The sequence below is a fragment of the Neofelis nebulosa genome, chromosome 1 (assembly GCF_028018385.1).
Source record: "Neofelis nebulosa isolate mNeoNeb1 chromosome 1, mNeoNeb1.pri, whole genome shotgun sequence".
In the NCBI taxonomy this organism is placed as follows: domain Eukaryota; kingdom Metazoa; phylum Chordata; class Mammalia; order Carnivora; family Felidae; genus Neofelis; species Neofelis nebulosa.
In genome coordinates, this window is record NC_080782.1 from 129050577 (window position 1) to 129071704 (window position 21128).

Genomic DNA, 21128 nt, shown 5'->3' on the forward strand with positions numbered 1-21128 from the left:
GTATGTGATCACAAGACTTGTGGATGTTATTTGAATATTTCATCCTAGGACCTTGGCCTGTTTCCTTTTCTCAAGGGGGAATTATTGTATCAGAGAGTATTTCAGACCAAGAGACACCAAGAGGAAGTTCAGTTACTTAAGGAAAGGTTCCAGCACTTGTCATAATTATAATATATGATTATTTGTGTAATAATTTGTTTAATGTCCATCTCCTCTAGTAATTAAGCTGAGAAAAGCAGAGACTGCATGTGTCTGGTTTATCATGGTGCCTCTCTACGGCACAGTGCCTGGCATGCACCAGGTACTCAAGAAATGGGGTACAACAGGGCACCTGGATGGCTCAGCCAGTTAAGCATCTGACTTTGGCTCAGGACATGAAATCACAGTTTGCAAGCTCAAGCCCTGCACTGGGTGAGCCCCACTTCTCTCTCTCTCTCTCACTCCACCCTCACTCATTTGCCCCCTCTCTCTCTCAAAAAAAAAAAAAAAAAAACAAGAAAAAGAAAATGAAAAAGAAATGGTTTACAACAAATGAATGAATGAATGAATGAACCCAAGGATTTGTCTAAGTATGATTAAACTCTGAAGCTTCCTGTCCTGCCTAGTAGGGAGAGTGGAGGCAGGGGGCTGAACTGAAAGGTCCCTCCAGGTGGACTTTAGGAACTGGTCTTGGTCACTGTCCCAAAGCCAATGAAAACAGCTTTGGCCAAGAGTGCCTGCCTCTCCTTGACCTCTGCCCACATTAGGAGTAAAGGTAGGAGTGGCACCCTCCTCCTAATCTCCCCCAAAATGGAGGGTCTGTCTTGAAAAAGCCAAGTGAAATTACCACCAAATACCTCGTTTTGTTTGTTTATTTATTTAATGTTTGTTTATTTTTGAGGGGGAGAGAGAGAGAGAGAGAGAGAGAATGCAAGCAGGGGAAGGACAGAGAGAGAGGGAGACAGAATCCAAAGCGGGCTCCAGGCTCTGAACTGTCAGCACAGAGCCTGACACAGGGTTCAAACTCATGGACTGCGAGATCATGACCTGAGGTGAAGTTGGATACTTAACTGAATGAGCCATCCAGGCACCCTCCAAATACCTCATTTTAAATCACAATTGCTTTTTCTGAGCACTTCATCTCTTTAGAAACAATAGCTAATGTTGAAAAGTCATTGTCCTGTTAAAACAAGGTGCACGCTAAATGCTTTTTGTACGTGATATATACATACACATACACACACACACACGCGCGCGCGCGCGCGCGCGCGCTTAACCTCACCTAATTCATATTACCCCCATTTTACAGACAGAGAAAACTGAGACTCAAAGAAGTAAACCACTCATTTGAGGCCTGCATTGTACTTTAATCACTGCAATACTGCCAAGGAACCAGCCAGGTATTTCTTCTTTTAAGAACTTTTTCTTTGGGAATGCAAGCTGGTGCAGCCACTCTGGAAAACAGTGTGGAGGTTCCTCAAAAAACTAAAAATAGAAGTACCCTACGACCCAGCAATTGCACTACTAGGCATTTATCCAAGGGATACAGGTGTGCTGTTTCAAAGGGACACATGCACCCCCATGTTATAGCAGCACTATCAACAATAGCCAAAGTATGGAAAGAGCCCAAATGTCCATCGATGCATGAATGGATAAAGAAGATGTGATATATATATACAATGGAGTATTACTCGGCAATCAAAAAGAACGACATCTTGCCATCTGCAACTACGTGGATGGAACTAGAGGGTATTATGCTAAGTGAAATTAGTCAGAGAAAGACAAAAATCATATGACTTCACTCATATGAGGACTTTAAGAGACAAAACAGATGAACATAAGGGAAGGGAAGGAAAAATAGTATAAAAACAGGGAGGGGGACAAAACAGAAGAGACTCATAAATATGGAGAACAAACTGAGGGTTACTGGTTGGGTTGTGGGAGGGGGGATGGGCTAAATGGGTAAAGGGCACTAAGGAATCTACTCTTGAAATCATTGTTGCACTATATGCTAACTAATTTGGATGTAAATTTTAAAAAATAAAATTAAAAATAAATAAATAAATAATTAATTAATTAAAAAAAAAAAAAAAAAAGAAAATGCTCTAAGAAAAGAGAGGCCAGGGCCTAGAGTCAGAAAGAAGACCAGTTCATAGGCTGAGGGGATTGTTAAGACTCTTTGGGTCAGTTTATTTTATCAGAACCCTTTGCTTTTAAACCTGAAGTTCCTAATAATACAGATAATACTTTGATATTGAAGAAGCATATGCATGTGTTTTGATCTTCAATAACTTTTCTTCTTGTGCTAGACTAGATGATATAAAATGTAGTCAAGTGGTAATTAGTGATAATACTGATAATAGTAGGTAACGTTATATGAGGTTTTTGCAATGAAAATTTTTTAGACTACTTCTACAGTGAAGTTTTGAGATTAATTGATGAGGGTATTTCCTTGGCCTTACTACTTTTTTGGGAATTTTTGTTTGAATTTTTATCAATTAAATATTTTTATTAGTGTGTAGTTTAATTCCTTTATAGTTGTCATTGAGATAAATAGGATACTTTTATATGAGGAAAAAAAAAGAACTCTTTCTTGGGCTGGAACACGATAAAAATATCTCAAGCCAAGAACAAACTTAAATTAGGCATAAAACATCAGAGAAGCACTCTGAGCATAGCCACACTCTGCCCAGTCCCATCCAAGCTACCACTAGGTTAATTTGGTCAGACACTTCTCCCCCCTCCTCTCTCTCTGTCTCTGTCTCTCTCACACACACCCTCTTTCTCTTTCACAAGGATAACAGCACTTCCTGCTCTTTAAAGAATTTATTACACACATTTCTTTTGCAAGAGAAGCCCCAGAGGCCAGGAGGAATTTCCAGCTGGTGGGAGCAGTGGTGTTTCCAAGTATACTAGCAGTGGATTCTGCCCCCCACCCCAGAGGAAGGTGGTGAGAGTCTCAGAAAGTAGGCACTTAACCCAGTGGAAGGGCTCCCCTTTATCGCCCGCCTGGCTGCCTTACTGCCTCATGGGGCGGCAGAGGAGCCGCTGGCTATAAACATAGCTTAAGACCACAGGGCAAACATGAAACCTTTTTCGATTTCTCCTGTTTGACCTCTCAAGATTATGGGCATTTTGTTACAATATATGCCATCACTGTTTTAATATAAAATCTGTCATTTCAAACATCTGCATAGCACCTGTACTCCTCCAGGAAAACATCTTATTTATCCTGTGGTTTTGCATCTCAGCAACACATTCTGGCTACCCGTGCCTTCACCCAAGGTAGAAGGGTCCCATTTTTAGAAACAACAGGTCAAGCCAATAAGCTTCATCCTTGCTCTTCACTTGCTGCTTTTTCGGAAGGGGTGGGGGAGACTTCTATAGGAACTTTCACGGACACTGGTTCTGGCAGACACCTCAGTGGTGACAGAAACTGTTCACAAGAATCACTTTTTTCTGGCATGCCCCTTCTTCCCCTAGGGCAAGAAGCTGAGCATTGGTGAAGGGCCCCTGTGGAACCCGCAGAGAGGCCCTATTCTCTCCTCTAGGGATATACTGATTTGTCACCAGGGCCTGCAAAGGAAGCTGACGGTCAGGTCCCAATTCCTACCTACCCTGTTCTGGGACCATCAAGGCTTTGACCCCAGGGAGGCCAGTTTTACCTCCAGTTATTTCTGGGATCTCCTCCACCTTCAGGCTTCAGAGGCCTCAGCAAAGGACAGTCCTATCTACTGAACAGAAACTCCATGACAGGGCTCTACAGATAACGACTTGCAGGCTCAGGGAGATAGAGTCACTTGCCCAAAGTCACAGAGCTCCTCAGTGGCAAAGCTGGCTGCACCTCCCATAACGGACACTTTCCTGTGTAGCACCTGCATCCTGCTGCCAAAGGACCAGTTCCCCGGGGACAGGGCCTGCATTTTCTGTACCCCTAGCACTCAGCTGGGCCTATCAGGCATTCTCAAGTGCTTGCTGAGTTTAATCATTATCAGTAGCCCTTGGGTCCTGGAGACCCATGTCCCTGCCCACTGGCTGATTTCTGGGGACTCAGACTTCCTGAAAACCCTGTCTGGGGGGGAAACACCACCACTCGGCCTGCCCTTCCTTCTACCTTTCTGCCCAGGCCTGAGGAAGACACAGCCTCAAACAGCAGCCTCCAACCCAGGGGGCTGGCCTCATTTCTCCTCCAGAACTCCTTCACAGCTCGGCCAGGGCGATGGAAACCTGTCTGTCCCCCTGGCCACTATGTGAGTAGGGGTCAGCTGGGGGCCTGCCCTCAACCACACTCCCTGCTTTTGCTTAGTTCACTGAAACAGGCTGGAAAGCCTCCTCTTCCTCCTTTAACCTCAGGGTCCTTCCAGGAAGGATCAAGCCAGGACCTCCTGTCTTAGTAAATTAAGGAGAAAGGTCTGTGGCAGTAGACCAACAAAAGGGCTTTAAAAAAGAACAGATACTTGGGACTACACTCCAGGCCATTTAAGTCAGAATTCCTGGGGGTGAGGTGGGATGGGGGCCCGGTATTAGTATTTAAAAGAATAATCTTTGGGATTCCATCAGATTCTCAGAAATAGGTCCCACAAAGTGTTAAGCACCAATAATGGTTATATCATCTGGTCAGACAAGCCAAGCCAGAAATCCAAGGCCTCAGCATGGTTTATACACTAGTACCACCTTCCCAGGGCAGGCTAATCCCTTCTACTCCTTCAGGATTTAAGCCTTAAGCGACAAATCTCAGCTTTGTTGGGATCCTATAGGCAGGCAGAACAGAGGAAGGGGGCAGCCTGTGTCCTTGGGGTCAACACTACCTTTTCCTTCTACTACCAAAGGGGCCAGCTTCAGACTTGGTTCACTTTCACCAAAAATCCAGCCTCTCAAGAATCCCGGGGCCTGTCCCTTCAGCTCCAGTACTGAGACCTGTACTTCCCCCCCCCCCCCCCCCTGGCTGAGGGAGGCCACCCACTGGTTACAGGCCAGAGGGGAAGCTGGGTCTCAAGGCCTCAGCCCTGTCCAGGGTCCTGACTCCTGATCCGAACACTTTTTTCTGCCCTACAGCACCTTACTCCAGTGTAGATGGGGCTCTGAGATTTATACCTTGGGGTGCACTGGGAAGTGCAGCCCCTGGCAGGGCATCACAGGGCCAGTCGCCCATCTGGCATAAACCCAAGCCCAGCCCTTTCTGTGGCTTTTGGCTTAACTAGGTGTTGGTACTGCTGCTATGCTATATACTCCTGGCCCTCAAATCCCCCATGCCATCACTGTCCACATTCAGAGATGAAGAGACAAAGGGAACCAAGGGTTCCCCACCAGGGAGGGGAATGCACCATGCACATCAATTTGCAAACATTGTAGCTGGGACCGTGGGCCAGACTGACAACTACGCCACAGGTGTCTTACTTTAGAGTACTGGAGAGTTGGGACTCCCAGATCCCCTTTCACCAGGGCGACCAAAGCGCTTGGTCCCCAGGCCCAGCAGACTCTAAAGGCCCGCCTCTCCAACCCATTCACAGAAAGAGAGGGGAACAGCCCAGAGAGGAGATTTAGTGTTAACGTTATCTGCCGCCAAATCGTTGCTTTTCATCTCTGCCTTCTCATGAGCCAAATAATTTGGAAGCTTTCATTGATGGTTTCCTCTCGGCCCCATGATCACTTGGAATTTATGCCGGCTATGGCTCAGCCTCCTCACTTAGGGGACAAGGGAAACCTCACAGGCTGCACTCCAGCCTGCTGTGGGAGGAAAAGCTTGTCCTTGGCGACAGTTCAAGGCAGTGAGGACTTCCTCAGCCCTCCTGGAGCCCAGGACTTGAGGGCCTCCTGGAGCCCAGGACTTGAGGGCAGGTGATGCCAGTCAGGCCTCAGAGCTGCCTGCAGAGGCCCCTGGGCTCGAACTCAGAGCCATGCACAACCAGTAGCCAGCAAGGCCTGCTGGCATCAACGGCCTTTTGATGATTTAACTCTATTTTTAGGTGGAGAAAGGTTCAAAGGCTCTGCGCTGGAAAACCCAAGAGGGAGGGGAATTTTCAACCCCATGCAAATCACTCTTTCCCCTCGGCCTTTGCAGACACCTGTTTCCTCCCAGCCCCTGGCCTATCCAGGATAGAGATGGCAGTCCTGCCCCTGGGATTTCTACCCTGAGAAATGGCCCCACCTCCTCCTGGAGCTTGGAGGAAGCAGGGTAGGCAGAGTCTGGGGAACCAGCCAGCCCCAGGAGCTCCCCAGAACTGCCCATCTCTTCTCCAACATTGAGAGCAGGGGCAGGCAAAATCCTCATCTCCAAAATGGGAAGAGAATTCCTGCTTCCTAGGTACTTGGAAGGCACATATAGGTGGCTATTGTTTTACTAATTCAACCATAGCCACTGGGGAGCCCCTGTGGCTCTAAGAAGAGAGTGGGAGGACAGGTGGGGAATAAGGGTGGAGGAGCAGAAAGGCAGCCCCAGAGGCTCCCAGGGCTCTAGAGCACACTCTGCCTCTTATGTCCCAGTGCCCTTGAGCACATCCCATATAGCCACTGAGCAGTGCTAGTCCACGAGGGCACTAAGAATCTCAAAACAGCATCCTCCTGCCCACCTCTTGTTCCAGTCCTCACGGCATTCCTAGAGGTATCTCCTTCCATCTCCACCCCTCTCCCACAGGGCCAAAAGAAGACACTAAGTTAAAGGATGGGGATGGGAGACATCGGGTCTCAACTACCTGCCCTCCCCCGCCAAACATACAAAAGTCCTAGGCTAGGTCAGCTCCAGGACCTGGGGAGTTATTTTTTATATGCAAGGTTCTACAAAAGATGCCTCCACTGCATCCTAGGGGCTGGCTAACTACTGCTGCTCAGGATTGGCCCCCATAGTCATGAATGCCCCTGTGGTTAGTGGGGAGAGAGGACTCCAGACTCAGAACAAAGATACCCTCCCCCACTCCAAGTCAGGAGCTCTGCCTCAAGACTCTAGGCCCTTCTACCCTTGGCACTACTGGCCTCAAGAACGTCAAGTCCTGGCTATGCAGATCCTCAATTTCTTTACTGTAAGAGGAGGATTGAGAACCCTAAGTTACTTTTAAGGATTAAAAAAGTCAAGTGTTCAGCCCAGCTCCTGGCTACTCTGTAGGCTACAGAACAATGTCTCTCTTAAGGCCCAGATTCAAACCCCCTGCTTCTTGGGTGTTCAATGCTCTTTCAATTGCGTCTGGGCCAAGGGCATCTGCTGTCCCCAGTGCAATGCACTGAAGACCTAAAAGAGAGTGATGTGGCCCTAGGATGTGATTTGTCAGTGGCCACAAGAAGCAGGATCACGATGGCCCCGCGTGTCCAGCACTACCCACCCCTGACACACTTCTCCACAGTTCAAGAAGTCAAACACCTCTACCTGCCACAAGAAACATCCCAGGTCAGAGTAAGGATGACTTAGAATGCAGGTGAAACAGGAAGAATAAGGAGCAGATGACCTAACTGGATAGGTGATCCCGAGGACCACAGCCGTCACCCCTGTATCAGCACATCCCATCACCCTTGGCTTAGCCACCAGAACTCCCAAATCCTACTACTTCTTTCTCCACTGCTACTACTCAGCTCTCAGCCACCACTGCTTTTCTTCTGGACAACTGCAAAAGAGTCCTCCTTTCTCCTCACAGCAGTCAGTGGGGCCTTTTATTAAAACATCAGGCTATTGGGGCGCCTGGGTGGCGCAGTCGGTTAAGCGTCCGACTTCAGCCAGGTCACGATCTCGCGGTCCGTGAGTTCGAGCCCCGCGTCAGGCTCTGGGCTGATGGCTCGGAGCCTGGAGCCTGTTTCCGATTCTGTGTCTCCCTCTCTCTCTGCCCCTCTCCCGCCCGTTCATGCTCTGTCTCTCTCTGTCCCAAAAATAAATAAAAAACATTAAAAAAAAATTAAAAAAAAAACAAACATCAGGCTATGTCATTACCCTGCTTATGATCCTTGAAAGGCTTCTCTTCTTGCTCAGCTCACTTGGAACATTTTTACAACATCCTACAAAGCTTGGCATCCACACCCCCCTCCTCCCATTCATTCTATTCAACCGCTCTGGCCTCGCTCTGGTGACTGGACCCTCTGCCAGGAACGGTCTCTCCCATACATCTGCAGAGTTTTATTCCCTTAACCGTCCACAGGTCTCTTCTCCTGTGGCTTCTCCACCACTGCTTCATCTTTCTCTGGACACCTGTCACTACCCACCTCGGAGGGCTTCTTTTCGTTCTGCCGGGGCCAGCCCGACTTGGTGCTGCTGGGCAGTTTGGAGCATCTTGATGCAGATGTAGCGTGACCTGCAGAGAGAGCACAGCCCATTAGGGGCCCCTGGAAGGCAGGGAACACCACCCACCCACCCACATCCAAGGATAGGAAGCCTGTAAGGAAGGGTCTGGCTTGAATGTTCAGCAGGTGGAAACCTCTGTGAGCACCTGTCCCTGCTCTGGGCTTCATCAATGATGAATGCGGACATGAATACTTCCTCCACTCACCAAGCATAAGGGACTTAGGAAATAAAAGGCAGTGGCCAGGACTCAGTATTAGTTTACTGTATGACCCGTGACAAGTTCCTTGCCCTCTTTGGTCCTCTGCTTCCTCCTTGGTGAAGGAGGACCAGAATAAGCCTTCTGTGGCCACTCTTCATTCCTGCCCCAGATTTAGATACTCTGGGATGATGCCCAGTGGATATAAAGAGGGACAAAAGGGAGGTGGGAAGAACGCTACGCTACAAGTAGACCCATTTCCTAACTTGTCACCCTGGGCAAATGACTTACCCTCTTGGAGTCTCAGTTTGCCCTTCTCTAAAATGGGGGCAAAAGGTTGTTGGGAGGATGAAATAGTATTATGCCTGTAAAGTGTCAGTACAGTCCCTGGCACAGACCACTGCCTCCATAAATATTAGCGATTATCATTAGGGTCTAAGACCCTTACTGGACTCAAAGACTGTGACCTCCACCCCAAGGGTCAAAGGAGCAACAGCCATGGGGGTGTACAGTGGTGGGGGCTGGTGGGAAGGGAGTACCCTTGCCCAACTGTGATGCAGCTGCCCAGACAGCCACTCTTGCAGGTGCCTGGCCTTCAAGAGTTCCTTCGTCTGCAATGGAGTTAGAAGCGGAGGATGCGGTTCTTCTTGGCTCTACTGAGACAAGCCACAGGCAGTGTGGTTGTGGCCACAGAGGGCCGGATGCTGTGATCTCCTGCTGCAGGGAAGAAGGGCTGGCCAGGTTAGACACCAGAGCCAAGCTGAGCAAACAGACCCCAAAGGACAGTGAACGAGACCTGGAGGCAGGGAAGGGGCTGGGGTGGACTGGCCATCTTGGGTGCATCTATCTTCAGGCTGTTGGGGGGCTGTGAAACTCCAGGAGCTCCAAGGGGCCTTGGAGATCTCCCAAATCCCAGTTGCTCACCACATATGAACAGACTGAGGTTTAGAGCTACAGGGCTCCAGGCCCAGCCTCCCTGGCAGTTAGTTCAGCCTCTTCCTCAGCCTGGGCTCCCACCAGCATGCACTGTTGGTGGGATCTGCCTGGCAGCGCACCTCTCCTACATAGGGCAGAACAGAACTCCTTACTTGGCTATTTCATGCAGGCCCAGGTTCCTGCAGCATCTGGGAAGAGCTGCCTTTTGGTACCAGAGAAAAGCTCTCTCCCTATACAAACCTCCGTTACCTCCCCCAAATTTGAGAAGAGGCTCCCTAAGCTCCCTTTTCTCTTTGACCCCTTTTTCTTTGAGGCTCCCTTGACCCCAGGACATCCAGCTTCCACACCCAGCCCATACACAAGTCTACCTCTGAGATTCTACTGCCAAGATGCCTCATTAACTCCCTCGAAAAGCATTTATTTAACACCTATTATGTGCCGGATCAAGCTGGGGATACAGCAGTGAGCCAAACATAACCCCTCTCATCAAGGAGCTTACGGGCTCGTTAGGACATGATATTCATATCGGGTAATTATAATAAAAAGAAACAGGTTTTCTGTCCGTTGTGTAGAGACTTCCTACAGGGCCCTGATTTAACAGAAGGGCCAGAGGGAACGGGAAGTGTTCTGAGGAGCCAGGTGCAGCATATGCAAACACCCAGAGGGGATTTGATCTTTTCCAACCAGATCAAAACACATGGGACTGAGACCTAGGGGATAAAAGGGTACAGGGTGAATAGAACACCAGGCTCTGGAGGCCACAGGGTGTGGAGACTTTCGTAGGAGCACAAGGACCTGGCCTGATTTATGCTTTCGTCAACATGGAGACCATGGGGCAGCCTCCCCCAATCTGGGCCTGTGGGCCTGTTAATTATTTAAATGCTTTCCTTGTAGGAGCCCCAAGCAGGAAGGCCTTACTGTCAGTGGTGTCAGAGTTGTCGCTGCTGATGGAGTATTTTCGCCTCTTCTCTTCCATCTGCAACAAAAGGCAGGCCCCATTACATTTACAGGAGGCACAGGAAATCCTCAATCTCTCAGAAAATTGCCTGATCACCTACCTCCCCATACTCCCCCCTGCTGCAGTGAAGAATGAGAATAGGTGCTGCCCTAGCCTTCTCCCCAGCCATCCTCGCCCTCTCCCCACCCACCCACAGGACTCCTGGGGGTGGGGCAGGGGGCTGCATCTTCCACTTCCTGAGCTCAGAGCCTCAGATGAGCAGGAGTCTGGCCAAAGACGACAGAGGGAGGAGGGCAAGAGGGTCAGCAGCCCCAGAACAATGATTAGGGCCTGCCCAGCCCCAGCTTCCACTCAAGGCAACTCAGGCCTTCCAGTGAATCCACTCCCATCGAGTTATAACTGGTGTTCTGCAGGGTGCCGAGGAGGGGCAGGAAGAGGAAACAAGATTCTTCCAGAGGGACCATTGCCATGTGAGTTTAGAGACAAGCCAGCTCACACAGCACTAAGGGCACATCCTGAGAGTGGTGGCCAGAGGGGTGTGGAAAAGGGGTAGGGGCAGAATGGCTCCAAGTTGGGTCCCTGAGACACACCAGGCCCAGGGTGACTGGTCCTAGGCTGGGCTGCCCTCCCTCCCCCAATGTCCTTCTCCACATTAGAGTTCAAACCAACTTTATCTCAACTATAGTATTTGACTTAAAAGTAAGAAGGGAAGCTCTCCATACTGAGCTCTTTCCTCTACCAACACTACCTCAGCTCGTGTTCCTAACAACCCGGAAGTTGCGAGCTATTGGCTCCCCTTTCTGGAGTGGTGCAGGACCTTGTTGTGCTAGTAACTGGCTGAACTGGGATTTGAATTCATGTGGTCTGATCCCTGAGCCCACACTGAGCTGCCTTTGTGCCCTGTGAGCTCCTGCCTGTTGGGAGTGCTTTCCCACCCACCATTTCCTCGAATCCCGCAGAACCCAGAGTGGCAGAGCTTGCTTTTGACTCCTCTTGGAGGGGAGGCACACCAAGTGGCTGGTTCACCTGCCTTGGGTCTCACAGCTTAGTCAGTGGCTGGAGTCCTAATGTGAGAAGAGATCTGGGATTCAGGACCCAAAGCATTTTCCACCACATCCCTCTTAGTCTGGAACCTGGGCTGCCTCACTGCCCACAGTAAAGGGCAAGGAGCCAGTGTCAGTAGAGAGAAAACCCCTGCTGCCCAGCCCGGCTGCAGGCCAACCAGGTTCCCCACCTTCCCATGGGCTGCCTGCCACTGCCAACCCCTCCAAGTCCGTTCCTGCCGAGCCCTGGGTTTCCCTTTATCTTACTGTGGCCCTGCAGAGACAAGGGAACATTAGCTCTCCAGGGCAGGGGCATGACTGTCCAGACCTCCGAGCCAGCCAGGACGCTCCTGCCTCAGACCTGACCTTAGTCAGGAGCTTCTCCCCACTCCAGTGTCCAACAGTAGGATCAGGATGACAAAAACATTCACTGGGGCTGCTTGCTGCCAGCTCCAAAGGTGCAGGCAACATGCTCTCCAGAGGGTGCAGAGGTGCAGGGGGGAGGTCTGAGGACACGGGCGGCATGGGTGCCAGGGAGGTTAAATAGCTCAACACTCATTGTGGCAGAAAAAGGGGGATGCCCTGCTACACAGGGACCTCACGAAACCCTCAGAACAGCCCTTCTGTGCCAGTGGGCATGATGACTGCTTCCCTTTTGCAGATGAGGAAAAGGAAGCACAGAGGTTAAGTGACTTTCCTAAGACTGTAAAGCTTGTGAGCACGTGCCCTTGACCTTTAGACTTCAGCCCCATGGCCTGGGTCATGGACTGAATGGGGCAATAATGCTCTGCCACCCACAGCTGTCATCTTTACAGTCCTCCAGGTTCTGAGTGTGACAAGATGACTTCGATAGGGCCCTGACTCTAGCCTGCATCTTGCCAGCCCAGTGCTCTCACAGGTGGGGCAGGGCGAGGAGAAGTGCTATAAACGCAAGCTACCGGTTTTCTCCTGAAGTCTTGCCCATGTCTCTCCACTTCCAGTAAAGAGGGCACTTCCAAGACAGCGTTTCCCAAAGCAGAAAAGCAGAAGCTCTGGATTCAGGGGTGCTGAGTTCAAATCCTAGCTTTACCCCTCAAGAGACCAGAGACCTTGGAAAAGACATACCTCCCAAAGGATAAGGTTCTATCTGGATTTTTACAGAAGTCTCTTGAACTTCAAATGTTGGCAACTGATTCAGAATTTTTAAAAACACTTTGAGACGGCCAAACTAAACACATCCGTGGGCCAGAATCGGCTGGTGAGGATAAATGAGAGCAGCGTAAAACCTTAAGCACAGTGGCTGGCTCTCCATATAAGTGCTAGTCATATCGTGAGAACCCTGGGCCAGGTAAGGGGTCCTCCTACCAATGCCCTGAGGGGCTCCTGTACAGCAAGGAAGGACTCCTATAACAGGACTCTTCGATTGCCAGCACCCTTCTCGTGATGCTGTTTCCTATTGCCCAAGGACCAACAGGTAACCTGCCAGCTTTCAGACCTACACCCCACCCTCAGCCTGCTCCCAGTCCAACCTTCCCTCCGTGAAAACACCCCAGAATTCTTCTGGGTAGGGTGTTATTAAGGGAGATTTTGTGTGGCTTAATTGGAATAATAACTAGGCTTCAGAGGGAAGCTACTTTTTTTGTTAGCGAAGTTCCTTTCCTTTGAACCAAGTCTGTTCCAAAGGCCTCCCTGCCTCAGGTGAACCTCCACTGTTAGTGGCTAATGAAGCTCCAAATGAGGCTTGGGTTTCCCTGTGGGACAGCCTTTTGTCCCTTGACTCCCCACCCCCAACTCAGCTAGGAGACAGGGAGGACTCCTTCCCCAAAGCTGAAATCCAGGTGGGGTGTGTGGGGGGGCTGCTGACACTTTGGTCTTGGCCTCTGGTTTTCTCTCTCCACTGGCCCCTCCCATCTTTCCCAAAGCAAGGTCTGCTCTGGAAAAACACCCCAGTGTCACAAGGCATTTGCTTTGGGGGATAAAGGTGACCCCCAGAAAAGGGTCCCCTTTTCCTTCCCTTTGCACCTCCCACACCATCCCCAGCCTGGAGACAGAGAGCAGAAGCTCTCCTTCGGGAGCGTGGGTGTCCTAGAGTTTCCAGAGCCTCTCTGTGCAATCTTTGCCCCCACAGTAGTCCCCTGGCAAGTCCAGGGGGCTCTCTGTCCAGAACATACTGTGAATCCATCCACTTTTCCCCATCTCTGCTGCTACCACACTGGTCCAAACCAGTCTCATCTCTTGCCTGGACTCCTCATTCATCTCCCACCTTCCACTGTTGCTCCCCTCCACCCCTCAATCTAGAATCCACACAGCAGCCAAAATGACCTTTAAAGAAACATAAATCAGATCATGTCATACCCCTATTTAAAATCTTTCAAAGGCTTCCTGCTGATCAAAGGGCAAAATTCAAGCTCTTTACCACAATATCCTACATGATCTGGCCCCTCCCTACCTCAACAAGTTCACATGGACCACTATCCCCTTCCTCACCACTTTCTAGCCACACTGGTCTCCTTTCATTTCCTGAAACAAGCCAAATATTCCATGCTTCAGGACGAGTGCACAAGCTGCACTCTCTGCTGTAAGGTTCTAGTAGTCTATGCATGTCTGACTTTCTATCCTTCACATTTCAACTTAAAGGTCAAGGAGGTTTATGCCAGTTACCTTATCTAAAGAAAATCCACAACCTGGTTATTCAACATCTTCAGAGCATCCACCATGATTAGTGTCTGTTGAGCTACTTGTTCAATGTCCTCTTTGGAGAAAAGAGGAAGGAGCATGTCTGTCTGGATCTCTGCTGGAGCTCCAGTGCCCACTCGTGTTATGTCCAGCACACAATAGGGGTTTGATACACAGGGATGCTGAGTGCATTCTTGTCCCCTCCCTGTAGAAGTGTGGGGTGCACAGAGCCCAGCTGGCTGGCCTGCAGCTTGCAGGAACATACACCCCAGGCCAAGATTTCGTCCTGTTTTCACAGCCTGCCTTCCCCATCTTAACCTCACACATTTTCCAGGAGGCTTTATTTGGTTGGGCTCCTGGCTAATGATCAATGTCAACTCAGTAATAGGGCAGCAATTTGGTGGCAGATGTTTTCTTGGCAGCACTAGCCATTGGTCTTAGTGGGGGCCTCGGGTCTGGACTTGAAACACCAATGCCCAATGCCAGCCCCCTTTAAAGACCTCTCCACAAATAAACTCAAATAAACACCCTGGGCCTCCATTAACGCCCTTCCAGCTGACCCTGGGAACAGTGGGCCTTTCAGGCCTGCTAGTGCAGCCGCTCCCTGGGCAGTTAAAACACCCCAACCTGGCCTCCGGCCTCTCCTCTCTGGGGGCCACCAGGCCTGCCCTGCCCGCCACCACACACAGCAGGACTTCTTCTTCCTCCTTAAAAAGGTGGGGGGAAAACGGCTTTCAAGCAGGCAATTTACCATTCCAGACACAATCTTTCAAAGAGAAACAAAAAGTCTCCCTGTCTGAGGCAGACCGCTTAGGCGTGTGTGTAATAAGATGCTAATACAATTTAATGATATTTCGGCTGGAAAACCTGTCCTCAGAGCCTCCTTGTGTCGGGAAGGCCAGACATTCAGAAAACAAGAGCTGCACACTCTTAAACCAGCTTTAAACGGGGGTCAGAGCCCCAGTCTTTCCTATCTCTCATTAACTTTAATGCCTTCTGAGGGACAGTAATTGCCATTACAAAAAATGATTTTGTACACACAGATCCTCAAACTTGCTTCTCCAAGCAGAGGGGAGCCTGAACCCTCCTCCAATGCTCATCACTGCCCACTTGCAATTCCAAGTGTCCCTGAGGGCACCCAGCTCCCTGGAACACGCTGCCCACACCGACCCTCCAAACCCAGTTCTGGGGACATACCTAGGGGATCCTGGAAGAATGAAAAGGGGCTTTGTCTACTTTGTCCTTCGGCACCTTCTCACCCTACCCTCCACCTCAGAGGGCAATGCTCAGTCCACTTGCTCCCACAGATGGCTGCCCATTGGCAACTGCAGGGTCCTTCTCGTCCCTTCTTCAGAGAAGGGAGCTGGCTCTCTGGCCTAGCCTAAAGGGGAGAGATCAAAGGTCAAAGCTGCATTTGGGCCCTCTGCAGATCATTAATAATAATAGTAAAAATGGCTAATGCTAATCAAGTGCTTACCACATGCCTGGCTTTGGGTTTAATCTTCTTTATGCAATATATTGCTTAATCCATACACCAATCATGGGATACAGACTGTTACTAACCCTACTTACAGATGAAGAAAGTGAGGCACAGAGCACTGTTACAGTTGGTGACTGCATAGCTAGCATTCGAACCCAGGCTTTCTGACTCCAGGTGGTATACCATGCGCCCCCCGCCCCCCCGCCCCGGGGCTAACCTGCACAGGCCTACAACCCCAGAGTGTGGCTGACGTACTCCAGATTCCTATGGGTTATTTGAGAACCTTCCTGGGTTCCTAAACTTTAAGCCACACGGTCAGGATCCTATGTGGATCTGCACAAAGCAGGCCAGGAATACCTCCTCACAACCTGGTCTTTCCTTGGAGCACCTAAACACAGAACTAACTGTAAGGCCTGCAAAGAGCCTGGTGGATGAGTTGTCAAGAATTTGGACTGGAAGTCACTGAACTGGGTCTTGGGTGTAAGACAACTACCTTCCTGTTACCTGGAACCCCGGTTAACTAGAGCACCCTGCTCCCCGCTGTCCCCCTACCCCGTCAAGGATGTGGTAGTCAGTGTCGGAGGTCTACCCTCAAGACTCCAGGGTACATCTGGGGGCTGGGACCAGCAGTCCCACCTCACCTGTCAATGAAAGGCAAGTGGAAGCTCTCTTGGAATAATATTACTGGCCATTTAGCCATGAAATTTAGGGAAAGAAAAAGCACGTTGGATGGGAAATGTTCTGGAAACATTTGCTGCATCCTGAGTCCAAACAACTTTGTCCTTAAACACTTCATCTCCAAAAGTGCTGGAGAGACCTTTGGCCAAACAGCTTCAAAACCAATATTCACTGCAAGTCCTGCTGCCTGGGGCGAGGACTTCCCTCTGCGAGGCATTTGCTGTAGAACCAAATGCTTTTCCACTCCAAACAACAGCCAACAGCACTTGGGACAACTGAGAGGGCTCCAGATCAAACAAACATCCCTTTTTTTTCCCCTACCATGCAAACTTTCTCAATAAATTATTCGCCCACTTCGGATCAAAGCCTGTTTTGCAGCCTGTGACCTAAAAAGCAAATAGCATCTCTTAAACATGAAAGCCCTCCTCCCTGCCTGGGTCGGCTTTATTACTCATTCCTTCCCCTTACAGTTATTCTGTTGTTATTTTCCTCCTCTGCTTGTTAGATCGCTTTGCAAGTCCCAACCCGCCTGAGGAAGAAGAGATGGGAGGGATGGTGCGTTCACTTGGGGCCCTAAGGTGAGAGAGGAAGTCAGGGTAGGGGAGAAGCCAGCACCCTGGGAACCCAGGAAACAGGGCCAGGCCCGGTTGGCAGCTCCTTGCATGGCCCTTTTGCCAAATGTCCTACTGGGAATTTTACCAGTGAAGGGAGGGAGTCAATGCCACCGTGAGAGGAGGGACCAGGAGGCGGACCCGGGACCCTGATTCAGTTTGCAAACATAAACGTTAAGGGGACATCCTGACAGCTAGTTTAGGCTCAAAACTCAGGGCTCCTCCCCCTTCCAACAAAGGCAAGGCGGCAAGCCACCCGTGCCCTCTTAGTCTCTCCCCAACTCCCTTTAGCGCCACTCTGAGCAAAAACAAGATGCCTCCTGATGACCCCTGCAAACTCAGCCTCTGGGTAAAACTTTATGTCCCGCAGTAGATGAGCGAGGGTTGCTAAAAGCGGGAGCAAGGTTTGGAAATCTGCAGAGACCACAGTCGCCGGGTGCACCGTGCCCTTGGCTCAGGGCAAGGGGAAACACTGCCCTTCCCGCCCCCACCAGCCCTGGCATAAGACCTGCAGCCAAGGTGGTTTAAAAAAAAAAAAAAAGCGTCCCGGCCCGCGGCGATGGCCACGGGGATTGGGAGGGGGTGGCGCGCGCCTCCAGCCTGCCCCTGGAGGCAGTCCGCGGGACAGCAGGCTGGAGGCGCGCCGGCGTGATTCCGACCGCGGGAGCCGGGAGGAGGAGCCGGAGGTGGCTGCGGGGGGCTCTGGCCCAGGCAAAGGAAGGGCAAGGGGCGGTTCGGGCCGGGGACTGCGGACTTGACGTCCAGGGCGGGGGAGAGGTCTTTAGGTGAAGCGGGTAAGAGGAGCCGAGCCTCTTAGGAAGTGGGCAGCTCGGGGGGGGGGGGGGGGGGGGAGACTGGGTGTGTGTGTCGGGGGGGGGGGTGTCCTGGGCCTCTGGAAGCCACCGCGAAGCCTTCCTCCCTGTTTCGCAGATATCCCCACCTTCTGATGTAACAGCTACGAATCGCGAGGCTGACCTCTCATCCTTTGGCCTGGAGATGAGAGTGTCTCAGGCCCAGTGATAGGCGGGAAGGGACCGGAGGGAGCCACAAGTCTGCACCCAGGCGGGGAGGAAGCGGGCGGGAGCCGCTCCGCAGGCGCAGGCGAGTGGGTGGGAAGGAGGGAGGGAGAGAGGGAGAGAGGGAGAGAGGGAGGAAGGAGGTGAGGCCGGGAAGATGCCACTGCCGGGGGCGGGGCGGGGCCCGGGATCCGGGAGAGGGACTGCAGCGGTGTTTGGTGGGGGCTGGGGCTGCAATGTCACTTATTTGAGGGTCAGGTGTGTATGTCCCAGGCTGGGACTGCCACTTGCTTACATCTTCCCAGTACCACCCAGGGCGCAGGGACCGAGGCGGAGGGCAGGGGACTGCAGTACCGTCCCCGAAGCGGGACGCGAACCGGCAGAGTTGGGAGAAGGTAAACAAGGGCCACGCCCCCTGCCGTCGCCCCGCGGGCGCGCACCCGCCGCTCCGGCCGCAGCCGGTATATTTCCACTCTCCCAGCGCTTCTCCCCCGCCGGACTCCCGCGCAGCCCCGGAGGGGGGACTGCCCCCGACCCCAGCCCGCGCCCCGTACGCCGGAACTGCACACCCGGCATACTCACCTGGAAAGGGTGTCCCCCGCCCCTCCAAAACACTGTTTAATTTGTGCAGAGCCTCCGCGCCGGGGAGCTGAGCATGCTGCCCCCGCGTGCAGCGCCCGCGTGCACCCAGCCCGGAGAGGGGGCGACAAGGCGGAGGCGGTGGCCCCCGGAAGGTGTCTGGGACCGGACCGGCTGCACGTGAGCCCAGCGCGGAGTCATGTGCACCGGCTCAGCCCGGTTCGGCGGCCGGACGTGCTGCGTATCAACAAAATGAAACTCAGGGCGACAGGAGGGCAGATAGCTCTGGGTCCTCCGAACCCCCGTCTCCGGCAGAACGACCTCCCCTCCGCTGCGGTCTCCCGCCGCAGCCCCTCCGCGCGGCCGGAGCCCGCGGGGCAAGTTGCAGCCCTGGCGCGCCCCCGCCCGCCCGCGCCCCCTCACCGGCCCGGGGGCGCTTTGCCGCAGTCATTAATAAAGAAGGTCGCCAAGCTCACCCTTCCAAAAGTTGTTGTTGCATGCGCCCCTCTCAGCCTCCCCGCAATGTACTCTTTAAAACACGACTGACCAACATGCGCAATCTCTCTCCCCGGTGCTGTGCATCTCCCCCCCCCCACCCCCCCGCGCCCTGGCTTCCTAGAACAGGCAGCCAGCAGGAGAGAGAGGGAGCGAGCGAGCAAGAGAGAGAGCGCGAGCGAGGGAGCGAGGAGCGCTGGCAGATCTGTTGCAAAAACATAAAATAACGCCGTGGAGATGTGCAGGGCCCATCGCTGGGGGCAGGATCTTACCTTCCTCCGAGGTGCCCTTCTGAGGGGCGCTGCCCTGGACTACGCGCCGCGGCGGGGGCCGGCGCTGGAAGGATGCTCCCGAAACCCGGAGCTCCTGGGGCCGGCGCGGGCGGGCGGGGGGCGCGCATCCATCCGGGGTCGCGGCGAGGGAGGCTGCCGGGCCCTCGGCGTCCCCGGCCCCGCACCCCTGCTGGGGACGGTCAGCCCGCTGGATGTAAGCCCTTGCCGCTAGGAATGGGCACAAAGTAACTCCATGGACGCTACTCACCCCCCTCCCCAAAAAATAGCCTCCAACTGCGATGGCCGCGGTCGGCACCATTCACCAATCCCCCTGTGTATGTTTCTGTTTCTTTTTAAACCAAGACTTCCTTGTGATCTCTTTAGAAAAAAAATGTGTTGGGGTGGGGGTGGGGTGGGGGCGGGCGGGAGGAGCGAGGGAGGGGGAGTAGCCACTTTTTTCTTATTCACTCGGATCTCCACTCCTGACATCCCCCCCCCATCGCCCGCCCCACCCCCCGCCCGGTTGTTTGGCTCCGGCAGCGGGTCCAGGTAGGGTTGCAGGCCTCGGGGGGGGGGGGGGGAAGGGGGGGCGGGGAGGGTGCTCTGCCCGGCTGCCCGGCTGCCCGCACCTCGGGCCCAGACTCCCCATGGGCTCTGGGGCGCCCCCAGCCCGCCCTGTCCCCAGGGCCGGGCCCGAGCGGCGGCTGCGCCCGTGCAAGTCCCATCAGGTCTGCTCACACTTCACACACTCACACACATACCCCGCCCCTCTACTCTCTCACACTTTCTGCTCACACCCCGCCCCCTTCGAGCCCCAGACCCGGGCGGCGCCCCCCGCAACCTTAAAAAAAAAAAAAAAAGCAAGCTTATACTTAAAAAAATCTTTTGGCGCCATATTAATGACGTACTTAAAATTTGCCATTTCTCCCTGCGTCAAAAAGACGTTTCTTTGCAAATAACAGCCTGAAGGCGACACTCGCGGAGGGAACGAGGTTTGCACCGAGCACCCCGCCTCCCGGGGCTCCAGCGCTGGAAGACCCTCGCCCTAGGCCCTGCTCCCGAATCGCTGGTTTAAAAATGCGAACCGAATAAATCGCGTGGCGCTCTGCAGCGCCAGAAGTGAGCAGAAAGTGCTGGCAGGAGCGGAGGGGAGGGGCACGCGCGCGAGTCTGGGGGAGGGGGCGCGTCCCTTCTCCCCCACCCACAGTAGATGGAAACTAACATCCCGGGCGGGGGAAACTTGAAATTGCCGGCGACCTCAGGAAGGAGGGGCAGTCCGTGGAGAGGGTCTCTCTCGGGTTCGTTGCCCCCCTCCCCCGTTCGGGTGCCTACAGTCTCCCAGCTCTGCCCCGCATTTCCGGGGGGTGGGGAACGCAGTGTTGGGTGGGTGGGTAGCTGCAAGTCTTGGCCCCAGTAGGAGTTTGCCCCGAGGTGTTCCCTTCCCCCCTAGCTCGTCCTTCCCATTCCCCCTAAAGGGTTAAAAACCGAGGGGGCTACTTCCAAGGGCTGGCACTTGGCGAGGAAGCGGGGCGCCCCTCTCCCCACCCTTCGCCTCCTCGCCCCTCCTCCTCCGGCTCCACTTCCCGACTTGACCTTGTGGTGCACAAACAGTGCGCTCGGATCCTCGCAGTTTCTGGAAGAAGCGCTTGCGCTCGCCAGGCAGGCGGGCTGTCGGGCGGCTCGCGGGCGGTGGCGGGGCCTTGGGTCGGTTCCCAGAGCCGCGGGCCACACCCACCCAACCCGCTGCGCCCGCGGTGCTCACCTTCTCTCGAGGAAGGAGCTGCGCTAGCCTCCTGGATGGGGAGGTGTCGGGGGCAAGCTGCAGCCTTCTCCCAATGCTCCCAATTGGGGAGAGGGTGGTCTGGTCTCAGGCGGGGTTTGTTGGGGAGACCTGGGAACCTGGTTCAACATCCCCAAAGCATCGTTGCCAACTTTTCCTTCCCCCTCCCTTTTGGCTGCCCCTCAAAGAT

The 21128-nt window shown here is 53.0% G+C and overlaps 1 protein-coding gene and 1 long non-coding RNA gene across 12 annotated transcripts in view; one reads left to right on the forward strand and one right to left on the reverse strand.

Annotated features, from left to right (window-relative positions):
- JADE2 (jade family PHD finger 2) overlaps positions 1-21128 on the reverse strand; it is a 136227-nt gene that overhangs the window by 33765 nt on the left and 81334 nt on the right. The window contains exons 1-4 of one of the 10 annotated variants that reach the window (XM_058736249.1): positions 19159-20845; positions 15225-15408; positions 10290-10347; positions 8161-8249 (exon numbers count right to left, since the gene is read on the reverse strand). In XM_058736249.1, coding sequence (XP_058592232.1) covers positions 8161-8249; positions 10290-10347 — 147 coding nt within the window. In that variant the 5' untranslated portion in view covers positions 15225-15408; positions 19159-20845. Of the gene's footprint in view, positions 1-8160; positions 8250-10289; positions 10348-15224; positions 15409-15504; positions 15686-18394; positions 18420-18867; positions 18979-19158; positions 20846-21128 lie in introns of those variants that run through there. The other 9 variants (XM_058736240.1, XM_058736243.1, XM_058736241.1 and 6 more) reach the window with 9 other exon arrangements.
- Positions 19651-21128, forward strand: part of LOC131515709 (uncharacterized) — a 53985-nt gene continuing 52507 nt past the window's right edge. For both annotated transcript variants that reach the window (XR_009263710.1, XR_009263711.1), the window contains exon 1: positions 19651-19707. This is a non-coding gene — a long non-coding RNA (uncharacterized LOC131515709). The remainder of the gene's footprint in view (positions 19708-21128) is intronic.